This window comes from Lissotriton helveticus, chromosome 5_1, assembly GCF_964261635.1.
Source record: "Lissotriton helveticus chromosome 5_1, aLisHel1.1, whole genome shotgun sequence".
Lineage (NCBI taxonomy): Eukaryota > Metazoa > Chordata > Amphibia > Caudata > Salamandridae > Lissotriton > Lissotriton helveticus.
The window spans coordinates 305,613,823-305,626,162 of NC_136065.1; the positions used below are offsets into that span (position 1 = coordinate 305,613,823).

At 43.6% G+C, this 12,340-nt stretch overlaps 1 protein-coding gene across 2 annotated transcripts in view; it reads left to right on the forward strand.

Moving 5' to 3' along the window:
- The window catches only part of LOC144754479 (solute carrier family 2, facilitated glucose transporter member 5-like), a 133,795-nt gene that overhangs the window by 73,139 nt on the left and 48,316 nt on the right, over nt 1-12,340 (forward strand). For both annotated transcript variants that reach the window (XM_078642306.1, XM_078642307.1), the window contains one exon: nt 7,191-7,316. In XM_078642306.1, coding sequence (XP_078498432.1) covers nt 7,191-7,316 — 126 coding nt within the window. The remainder of the gene's footprint in view (nt 1-7,190; nt 7,317-12,340) is intronic.

Consider the following 12,340-nt stretch of genomic DNA (forward strand, 5'->3'; position numbering starts at 1 on the left):
TGTGAAACCAGAATCTTGGGAATAATTTCGGTTTCGCCATTTAAACCGAATTGTGTGATCCTAGTGAATTGTTTTATTTCACATTCCCTAATTTTTCTTCATCACATATGAGGACCTTGAAATGCATGACTTGAGGATGTGTGCTGTATAAAATGCCATCTGTGTTTGATTTAATAAACTATAATGCTGTTCATGTATAATAGAAATCCATGCCACCGAAAGAGAGCACATCAAAACTGACTTGCCTCTTAGTGCACTATTATTTACAACAAGGAGTGGTGATGGACAGAGTCTCTGAATTAAGCAGAGTACTCTCACCCAGTCAAGAGATCAGGGCTAGATCCAACACCGTTTTTTAGCTCATTGCACCATCCCAGTTTCAGAACCTGGCTGTATGCAAATTAGTCTGTCCCTGGCCCAGTGCATCATGGGAACAGGGCAGACCAGACTACAAAAGCCAATTCTTACACTGGGAAGGAAACAAGCTTCCGGGGACCGGTTTCTGCCATTTCAGGCGTCTTCGGCCCGGCTTGCTTGAATCCTGATGGTGCAATGAGCAAGGGACTCACATCTGAGTATACCCTTCCACGCTTAGGGTGGACAAAATTATTTACAACAAGGAGTGGTGATGGACAGAGTCTCTGAATTAAGCAGAGTACTCTCACCCAGTCAAGAGATCAGGGCTAGATCCAACACCGTTTTTTAGCTCATTGCACCATCCCAGTTTCAGAACCTGGCTGTATGCAAATTAGTCTGTCCCTGGCCCAGTGCATCATGGGAACAGGGCAGACCAGACTACAAAAGCCAATTCTTACACTGGGAAGGAAACAAGCTTCCGGGGACCGGTTTCTGCCATTTCAGGCGTCTTCGGCCCGGCTTGCTTGAATCCTGATGGTGCAATGAGCAAGGGACTCACATCTGAGTATACCCTTCCACGCTTAGGGTGGACAAAATTATTTACAACAAGGAGTGGTGATGGACAGAGTCTCTGAATTAAGCAGAGTACTCTCACCCAGTCAAGAGATCAGGGCTAGATCCAACACCGTTTTTTAGCTCATTGCACCATCCCAGTTTCAGAACCTGGCTGTATGCAAATTAGTCTGTCCCTGGCCCAGTGCATCATGGGAACAGGGCAGACCAGACTACAAAAGCCAATTCTTACACTGGGAAGGAAACAAGCTTCCGGGGACCGGTTTCTGCCATTTCAGGCGTCTTCGGCCCGGCTTGCTTGAATCCTGATGGTGCAATGAGCAAGGGACTCACATCTGAGTATACCCTTCCACGCTTAGGGTGGACAAAATTATTTACAACAAGGAGTGGTGATGGACAGAGTCTCTGAATTAAGCAGAGTACTCTCACCCAGTCAAGAGATCAGGGCTAGATCCAACACCGTTTTTTAGCTCATTGCACCATCCCAGTTTCAGAACCTGGCTGTATGCAAATTAGTCTGTCCCTGGCCCAGTGCATCATGGGAACAGGGCAGACCAGACTACAAAAGCCAATTCTTACACTGGGAAGGAAACAAGCTTCCGGGGACCGGTTTCTGCCATTTCAGGCGTCTTCGGCCCGGCTTGCTTGAATCCTGATGGTGCAATGAGCAAGGGACTCACATCTGAGTATACCCTTCCACGCTTAGGGTGGACAAAATTATTTACAACAAGGAGTGGTGATGGACAGAGTCTCTGAATTAAGCAGAGTACTCTCACCCAGTCAAGAGATCAGGGCTAGATCCAACACCGTTTTTTAGCTCATTGCACCATCCCAGTTTCAGAACCTGGCTGTATGCAAATTAGTCTGTCCCTGGCCCAGTGCATCATGGGAACAGGGCAGACCAGACTACAAAAGCCAATTCTTACACTGGGAAGGAAACCACCCCCCTTTTCTGTATCGTTTTTGGCCACTATAGGTGTGGCAGGGTATACTCAGACATGAGTCCCTTTCTCACTGCTCCATCAGGATTCAAGCAAGCCGGGCCGAAGAGGCTGAAATGCCAGAAACCGGTCCCCGGTAGCTTGTCTCCTTTCTGGTGAAGAATTGGCTTGGTAGTTTGGTCTGCCCTGTTCCCATGATGCACTGGGCCAGGGACAGACTAATTTGCATATAGCCAGGTTCTGAGCTGGGATGGGGCAGTGAGATAAATAACGGTGATGGATCAAGCCCTGATCTTTGGACTGGGTAAGAGTGGTCTGCTTAATTCAGACACTCTGTTCATCACCACCCCCCTTTTCTGTATCGTTTTTGGCCACTATAGGTGTGGCAGGGTATACTCAGACATGAGTCCCTTTCTCACTGCTCCATCAGGATTCAAGCAAGCCGGGCCGAAGAGGCTGAAATGCCAGAAACCGGTCCCCGGTAGCTTGTCTCCTTTCTGGTGAAGAATTGGCTTGGTAGTTTGGTCTGCCCTGTTCCCATGATGCACTGGGCCAGGGACAGACTAATTTGCATATAGCCAGGTTCTGAGCTGGGATGGGGCAGTGAGATAAATAACGGTGATGGATCAAGCCCTGATCTTTGGACTGGGTAAGAGTGGTCTGCTTAATTCAGACACTCTGTTCATCACCACCCCCCTTTCTGTATCGTTTTTGGCCACTATAGGTGTGGCAGGGTATACTCAGACATGAGTCCCTTTCTCACTGCTCCATCAGGATTCAAGCAAGCCGGGCCGAAGAGGCTGAAATGCCAGAAACCGGTCCCCGGTAGCTTGTCTCCTTTCTGGTGAAGAATTGGCTTGGTAGTTTGGTCTGCCCTGTTCCCATGATGCACTGGGCCAGGGACAGACTAATTTGCATATAGCCAGGTTCTGAGCTGGGATGGGGCAGTGAGATAAATAACGGTGATGGATCAAGCCCTGATCTTTGGACTGGGTAAGAGTGGTCTGCTTAATTCAGACACTCTGTTCATCACCACCCCCCTTTTCTGTATCGTTTTTGGCCACTATAGGTGTGGCAGGGTATACTCAGACATGAGTCCCTTTCTCACTGCTCCATCAGGATTCAAGCAAGCCGGGCCGAAGAGGCTGAAATGCCAGAAACCGGTCCCCGGTAGCTTGTCTCTTTTCTGGTGAAGAATTGGCTTGGTAGTTTGGTCTGCCCTGTTCCCATGATGCACTGGGCCAGGGACAGACTAATTTGCATATAGCCAGGTTCTGAGCTGGGATGGGGCAGTGAGATAAATAACGGTGATGGATCAAGCCCTGATCTTTGGACTGGGTAAGAGTGGTCTGCTTAATTCAGACACTCTGTTCATCACCACCCCCCTTTTCTGTATCGTTTTTGGCCACTATAGGTGTGGCAGGGTATACTCAGACATGAGTCCCTTTCTCACTGCTCCATCAGGATTCAAGCAAGCCGGGCCGAAGAGGCTGAAATGCCAGAAACCGGTCCCCGGTAGCTTGTCTCCTTTCTGGTGAAGAATTGGCTTGGTAGTTTGGTCTGCCCTGTTCCCATGATGCACTGGGCCAGGGACAGACTAATTTGCATATAGCCAGGTTCTGAGCTGGGATGGGGCAGTGAGATAAATAACGGTGATGGATCAAGCCCTGATCTTTGGACTGGGTAAGAGTGGTCTGCTTAATTCAGACACTCTGTTCATCACCACCCCCCTTTTCTGTATCGTTTTTGGCCACTATAGGTGTGGCAGGGTATACTCAGACATGAGTCCCTTTCTCACTGCTCCATCAGGATTCAAGCAAGCCGGGCCGAAGAGGCTGAAATGCCAGAAACCGGTCCCCGGTAGCTTGTCTCCTTTCTGGTGAAGAATTGGCTTGGTAGTTTGGTCTGCCCTGTTCCCATGATGCACTGGGCCAGGGACAGACTAATTTGCATATAGCCAGGTTCTGAGCTGGGATGGGGCAGTGAGATAAATAACGGTGATGGATCAAGCCCTGATCTTTGGACTGGGTAAGAGTGGTCTGCTTAATTCAGACACTCTGTTCATCACCACCCCCCTTTTCTGTATCGTTTTTGGCCACTATAGGTGTGGCAGGGTATACTCAGACATGAGTCCCTTTCTCACTGCTCCATCAGGATTCAAGCAAGCCGGGCCGAAGAGGCTGAAATGCCAGAAACCGGTCCCCGGTAGCTTGTCTCCTTTCTGGTGAAGAATTGGCTTGGTAGTTTGGTCTGCCCTGTTCCCATGATGCACTGGGCCAGGGACAGACTAATTTGCATATAGCCAGGTTCTGAGCTGGGATGGGGCAGTGAGATAAATAACGGTGATGGATCAAGCCCTGATCTTTGGACTGGGTAAGAGTGGTCTGCTTAATTCAGACACTCTGTTCATCACCACCCCCCTTTTCTGTATCGTTTTTGGCCACTATAGGTGTGGCAGGGTATACTCAGACATGAGTCCCTTTCTCACTGCTCCATCAGGATTCAAGCAAGCCGGGCCGAAGAGGCTGAAATGCCAGAAACCGGTCCCCGGTAGCTTGTCTCCTTTCTGGTGAAGAATTGGCTTGGTAGTTTGGTCTGCCCTGTTCCCATGATGCACTGGGCCAGGGACAGACTAATTTGCATATAGCCAGGTTCTGAGCTGGGATGGGGCAGTGAGATAAATAACGGTGATGGATCAAGCCCTGATCTTTGGACTGGGTAAGAGTGGTCTGCTTAATTCAGACACTCTGTTCATCACCACCCCCCTTTTCTGTATCTTAGTGCACTATTGGCATTGCTGTCAGGGTGGGGTGAAGAATAAACATTTTTAATTTCGTGTTTGAAAACTATCACTTTAAAAAAAAAAATCTTCATAGTGCACTGATATAATCGGATGTACTAAGGTGAAACAGTTCCACATGTGAATGAAATACTTTTTGAAAATTGAACAGACTTTAGCATACTATTACACTTTGGCTGCAAGATGTCTTTAAAAATGAAGCTATTTCTAAGTTAAGCGGTGCAGGACCCCCAAGTTACTTCCTTTCTTTGACTTAAATTAGCCTTTAAATAAACGCTTGCCTGCTTGTTTGACATCTTTTTAATGTTAGTGCGGAGACGTGTACACAGAAGCTCAGTGCTGCTGTTGATCAGTTAGCGACATGCAAAGAGAACTATTGATGGACAGAATGTAGAACAATGTCATAGATTCACCCCAGTACAGAGATCTGGGCCTAAATCCATCGTTCATTTGCTCCCCATGCCATTCCAGTTTGGACCCAGCCATATGCAAGGCAGTCTTGACCCTTCGCCCAATGGGAAGAGTCCAGTCTGAACTGCCAGGCCAGGATTTTTATATCCTGTAAAAATTCATATAAATAATGTACTCTGTGTATGGTTATTGTGAATTTCTGCCCATCCACCTATCGATCCTTTCACCTGCCCCTATCCATACCGCTCCAAATCAACAGTATTGCTCCAGACTCTACGCGCAGCATTTTATTTAGACAAGATAATCAAATAAACTTTGGACCTTAGACCTGCTCATCCTGTGCCAACAGGCTCTTTATTTATTTAGCAGGTAGTAACATTTCAAACAGAAATTCTGCACAAACTAACAGTAAGGATACAACCCGAAATAGTCAGACTGGTGCTCTGAAAATAGACCGAAAGTGAGTGATTGATTAATGTCTTATAGTTGCTGTGGGGAAACCAACTAACAGCAACATCAATCCTCTTAATACATAAATATAGGTAAACAGAAGCACAAGCATGGGTCTCCATATTTACGACGACTGAGGTACGTTGTAAGTCACTCTTTGCCTTCTATTTGCATTAATTTAACTGTTGGAGTGAGGGACTGGTCCAGATGACTGGTGGCAGGGAGTAACAGTGGAGAGCCATACAAAGAAGAAGATCTTGAACCTGGACGCAGTGCTTGGTGGTTTGACTGAGACCGAAGGGTTCGGTTGGCAAATAGTAGGTCATGAGTGGGAGTGGTTAAATCATCAATAAGGTAGTTGAGGGATATGCCAATGACAGGCTTAAATATTGGTATCAGGAACTGATAAAGTGATTTTTGCCGAGCGCCAGCCCTCTTGAAGAAATTAGGGTGAGGTAGGAGTGTGCCAAGGGGGACTGTATAAAAAGTTCTGGTGGTGAAGCTGAGAACCTTGTCTAGTAGCAGAAAGAATGCTGATGGAGGATCACTAGCAGACTAGTACAGTATTCTAGTATCACTTGCAGGGCACTGCAGTAATCCAATTTACTAGGCAACAGCAAAGGTACCAATGCTTAGGCTGTGTGAAAAAGGATTCATGGTTTGATCTTTTGTATGCCAAATGCCTGATACTGCTCTGCAGTTCTAGTCACAATAGTGAAAGATTACATTCACAAAGAGGAAGTGCATAGCCCTCCAAGGTGCCTAACAGAGGGGATGAAAGCCAAGGTATTAGGGGAAGCGGATTGTGCTAAGTGGTAAGATAGGTACCAATGAAGAAGGAAAGGCTAGGGCCGCCATGTTGGATGGGTTAAACATGAGAGCTCGCAGAGGCATCCAGTGACACATGGCTGCAAGACAACTGGATATGTAGAATTGGCAGAGGGGAAGATGGTCGGCTGCAATGTCTTGTGATAGTGAATTTGTATTTTCAATGTATTGGCAAGGATTATAATAATTATGGTTCACTGGTAGGTGAGGGGGTTGTATTTTTGATAAAATGGATCAATGATGAGCGTTATCTCTATAGTACATCAGGGTGGAGGTGACAGTGTATTTTTGATGGCTCAATGGTGATTACTGCCCTATCTGATGGCTCTCAGGGTGGAGTCCAGTTTGTATCATTGGAATCAATGATGATGGCTCTGTGAATTATCCCTAGAATGCGATTAAAGTTGTATTTTTGAAGCACCAATGATCCTCATGATAGTCTTCTTTGTTGTCCCCAATGGAGGAGAGTATTTTGTATTTTCTATAGTTTAACAATGAAAATTATGTTTCTCTTGGCTGGTGCCCTGATGATATGGGTGCAGTTATTTTTTCAATGAATTGATGAAGATAATGATAATAATGATGATGATGCTCCTCTGCTATCCCTAGGAGTAGAGTAAGTTTGTATTTTTGATGGATTGATGATGACGATGACAATTTTTTTGGTTCTCTCCAATGATTTGAGTGATAATGATGATTATATCAATGGTCTTGTCTGTTCTCCCTGATGATGTGGATAAGCTTGTTTTTTTCAACAATGATCATGGTGGTGATGATGAAGATGATGTTAACAATCATGATCATAATGGTTATTTCTTTTGCCCCCACAGGATGGCCCATTTTATTGGCACTAACAGGGATCCCTGCAGTCCTGGAGCTTCTCATACTCCCGTTGTTTCCTGAGAGTCCCCGCTACACACTAATCCAGAAGCACAATGGAGAGAGGGCAAAGAAAGGTATGCTTGCACCAAAGGCATGCGCTTCAATCCATTTCTCAGACATGCTGTCCATCACTCAATAACTCTCTCATGCTAGAGAGCTGTTTGAATCCTTTATTATTATTTCTTTTTATACTATTGCTTATTGCATAGATGCTAAAATATATCTCCTAATTTTATTTTTAAAACTTCACAACCCTGACAAAAATTGTGGGCCTTTTTTAAAAAGTACATATTGTAGTACTACAGTAGTACTACTTACTGCAAAGTGTATTTCATAAACACACAAGTGTAAATCTCCACCTCCATCTCTCTTATCATTTCTTTGCAGACATCTTCAAACATGTAAGTTTACTATTTAGGAGAGGGAGGGGCCAGGGGAAGTGGCTTCAAAATGGGTAATACTTACTACTAAATAGAAGGGGATTGTGGAGGGTTAAGAAGGGGTTTAGTGAGGAACAGGCACCCACAAAATGGTAAGCCCATTGCTATTCACAAACTGCACTGCTAAAGTTACTACAGCCAATATGACTCAAAACAGTAGGCAACCACTGGTACTGCAACAGCCTCCTTTGGAAAATAATGGGGGCAGGGACTTAAAATAAAACTCAATATGAAATAATGTTAAAATCAATTCATTTATTTCAACTTTTTGAAAATACATATACATTTAATTTGATGTTAAAAATTATATATATATATATATATATATATATATATATATATATATATATATATATATATATATATATATATATATATATATATTTTTCCAGCAAATGTCCCAATATGAGAGGAGCGGCCATCAGCTGGTGCAGGCGGCGAGGTTCGGAACACCACCGCAAATTTGTGATTACAGCAAAGTTTTCTTCAAAAGAAGACGCCGCACACCACCTCAGTTAAATGACTGGTTTGTTTATTTCTTGTAGGTTCCCCACCTACGCGTTTCAGACAGATGCACTGTCCTTGATCACGGTTACAAAACACGTGTCCATCATTGATGTCTAGCATTTATACTGACTAACTCCACCTGGCAATTAAGGTGCATTGTGGGTTCAGTAGTTGCATTTTTTTGCATTTACATATCTTGCAGTGCGCTTCACCCAGCCGGATCGCGGCACTATAATGACATTTTTTGAACATTAGATTAGTAATAATTATGGCCTTGTTGGTAATTTGTGTTGTCACAAAATACTAAACAGTATGAGACCAAAAGGGGAGAGTTATCATGGACTGAGTGTCCATGTAGGAGTTTGGGGCTGAGTGCCCAAGTCCTTAATTCACTCAAAACGTTATAAGGCTGAGTGCCTGCGTTCAATAATGTCATTATAAGCTTTGATCAACAGTCGGGTTTGCGCAGAGTTAGAAGCTATCAGTTTCATTAGGTCATTCAAATTTGCACTATCCAAATGATTACCAAACAAAATTTGGAATAAAACAATTAGGTATCTACAAAAGCAGTTTTCAGTTCAACAGAAATTGTAGTTGGAGGTTCAGAAAGGTTTCAGAACTCGTTGTTATAAATGTACGCTCAGTTCTTCGTCCGTGTTAAGACCCCACGGCTGTCTGGTTTTAAACCTGATAATTAGTTTTGATTCTAGGCGTCTCAATCTTGTTACTCGGTCGCCTCCTCTTTCATTTTGACCCACCATGGCGATTCCTGAATATTTCATATTTTTCCATGTTTTGCCGGGGTGTGTCTTAAGATGTTTTGCCGTGGCGTAGCTCATATCATTGTTCTGAATGGCTCTAGTGTGTTCAAGTATTCTTTTTCTGAGTGGGCATATAGTCGAACCAATGTATTTTTTCCCACAAAAGCAAACAATTTGATAGACTACAAATGATGACTCACAAGTTATCTTGTCCTTTATGTCAAATATTCTTCCTTTTGGATCTTTCAAGGTTTTGATATTCTGGCTGATTGTGCATGCTTTGCATGTTGTACATTTACTGAAGCCCAGTTGTCGTTTTTCTAGCCAACTCAAAGTTTTAATTTCCTTTTTGAAGTGGCTGTTCACTAGTGTGTCTTGCAGAGAGGGCGCTTTCCGATAAGTGATTAGAGGTCTGTCACCAATTAGCGATCCTATCTCATTGTCCTTCTTCAGTACATTCCAGAATTTTATCAGAATTTGGCGGATTTGGTAACTTTCTCTTGAATATGTCAGAATGAGTCGTGGTTTTTCTTCCTCATTGTTCTCTGACGGTTTGCCTTTTGGTATCAAGGTTTCAGCTCTTGTTTTGGTTCTCGCTTTTTTCTCGCCCTTGGTTATATCTGCCTGTTTGTATCCCCGTTGGATGAAACGGTTTCTGGTTTCTGTGATTTTGTTTTCCAATTCGGTTTCTTCCGAACAGTTCCGTTTCATTCGAAGACATTCCCCGTAGGGAATACTTTGTTTTAGTGAGGTGGGATGAAAGCTCGTTCCATAGAGCACACTGTTCGTAGATGTTTTTTTTCTGAATACTGTAGTCTCCAGTTTATTGTTGTTGATGTAGATTTTTATGTCGAGGAATTCAATTTCTTTCTTTTGGATGTTCGATGTGAATTGTAATCCTACATTGTTCACATTCAGAATATCGATGTATTCCACTAGTTTTTGTTTGGTCCCTTTCCACAGGAGGAACAGGTCGTCTATGAATCTGAGCCAGACAACCACATCCGTGGTGTATGGCTCATTCTCCTCTCTCCAAGCTATGTTTTTTTCCCACCAACCCATGGTGAGGTTGGCATAGCTTGGAGAGAAGGAGACTCCCATGGCACAGCCGCAGACTTGTTTATAAGTTTTTTTGTCGAAGGTGAAAACATTGTTCTCCAAGCAGAACGACATCATGTCGATTAACATGTTAGTGTGTCTTAACTCGGATATCGGTCTCTGATTGAGGAAATATTTTACTGCATTCATGCCTATGTCATGCTGGATCGAGGAGTACAATGACACGACATCTATGGTTGCTAGCCAATACTCTGGTTGCCATTCTACTCCCATGATGATTCGTAGGAAGTCACCAGTGTCTTTAATGAATGAGCTCAAAGTTGGAACTAAAGGAGCTAAAAAATAATCAACATAGGAGGATACATTTTCGCATAGGGAGCCACAGCTCGATATTATCGGGCGTCCTGGTGGTTTGACCAAGGTTTTATGAACCTTGGGAAGGAAATATAAGGTTGGCATAATGGGGTGGTTAACCATTAGAAAGTTCTTTTCTTCTTTGCTTATTAAGCCACTTGCTTGCCATGTCTCAATTTTCCTATGCAAAATCCTTATCATATCCATTGATGGATTGTGCTCCAATAGTTGGTAATTAGTCCTGTTGCTCAGTTGGCGATGTGCTTCCTCTAAGTAATCAGTTTTATTGAGAACCACAATGTTTCCCCCCTTGTCTGCGGGTTTTATTTCAATTATTGGATTTGACTGGAGATTTTTTAGGGCAATGCGTTCGTTCTTAGTTACATTTTCTTTGTTGCTCTTGGTGTTTTTCATTGTCTCCAATTCCACCACTACCAAATCATGAAATACATCAATACGATTGCCAGGGTGAAGAACAGGACAGAATTTTGATTTATTTTTCAAGTTGGTCTTAGGATGTGTTCCTATCACATGGCCCATTTGCGACAAGAATTGAGTGTTGGTCAAGTCCGTTTGTTCCACTTGGTGGGCTAGTTCAAGCGCTGTTTGTAGGTTTGTCGCATCCGCAACTGCTAGAGTTATCGGCGGTGAAATTTGTGCACTGGTGCTTGTCAGGGCAGAAGGTCAAGCCTTTGCTCAGAATGGATTCTTCAATGGTTGTCAGATTGTAGTCGGATAGGTTGATTTTTACTTTTTGAATGTCCTGTTGCGAAGAGGGTATCTTTGATTTGTTACCTCTCCGGGTTTTCCTCCTTGTATGGGATTGGACACCTGTCCCCTTCCACCTCCTCTTGTTCTGATATTGCCACGTCCCCTTCCCCGTGTTTTTGGGGTTTGTTGATCCATTCTGAGCAAAGGCTTGACCTTCTGCCCTGACAAGCACCATGATGAAGTGGAGACTAGAATTGACATCTATAAGTATGTGCGGAAGCTTAAATTAAAAAAACTCTTCTCTCGGAAAAAACAAGGAGAAGACCTGTCTGTAATCAGCACCAGTGCACAAATTGGAGACAATGAAAAACACCAAGAGCAACAAAGAAAATGTAACTAAGAACGAACGCATTGCCCTAAAAAATCTCCAGTCAAATCCAATAATTGAAATAAAACCCGCAGACAAGGGGGGAAACATTGTGGTTCTCAATAAAACTGATTACTTAGAGGAAGCACATCGCCAACTGAGCAACAGGACTAATTACCAACTATTGGAGCACAATCCATCAATGGATATGATAAGGATTTTGCATAGGAAAATTGAGACATGGCAAGCAAGTGGCTTAATAAGCAAAGAAGAAAAGAACTTTCTAATGGTTAACCACCCCATTATGCCAACCTTATATTTCCTTCCCAAGGTTCATAAAACCTTGGTCAAACCACCAGGACGCCCGATAATATCGAGCTGTGGCCCCCTATGCGAAAATGTATCCTCCTATGTTGATTATTTTTTAGCTCCTTTAGTTCCAACTTTGAGCTCATTCATTAAAGACACTGGTGACTTCCTACGAATCATAATGGGAGTAGAATGGCAACCAGAGTATTGGCTAGCAACCATAGATGTCGTGTCATTGTACACCTCGATCCAGCATGACATAGGCATGAATGCAGTAAAATATTTCCTCAATCAGAGACCGATATCCGAGTTAAGACACACTAACATGTTAATCGACATGATGTCGTTCTGCTTGGAGAACAATGTTTTCACCTTCGACAAAAAAACTTATAAACAAGTCTGCGGCTGTGCCATGGGAGTCTCCTTCTCTCCAAGCTATGCCAACCTCACCATGGGTTGGTGGGAAAAAAAACATAGCTTGGAGAGAGGAGAATGAGCCATACACCACGGATGTGGTTGTCTGGCTCAGATTCATAGACGACCTGTTCCTCCTGTGGAAAGGGACCAAACAAAAACTAGTGGAATACATC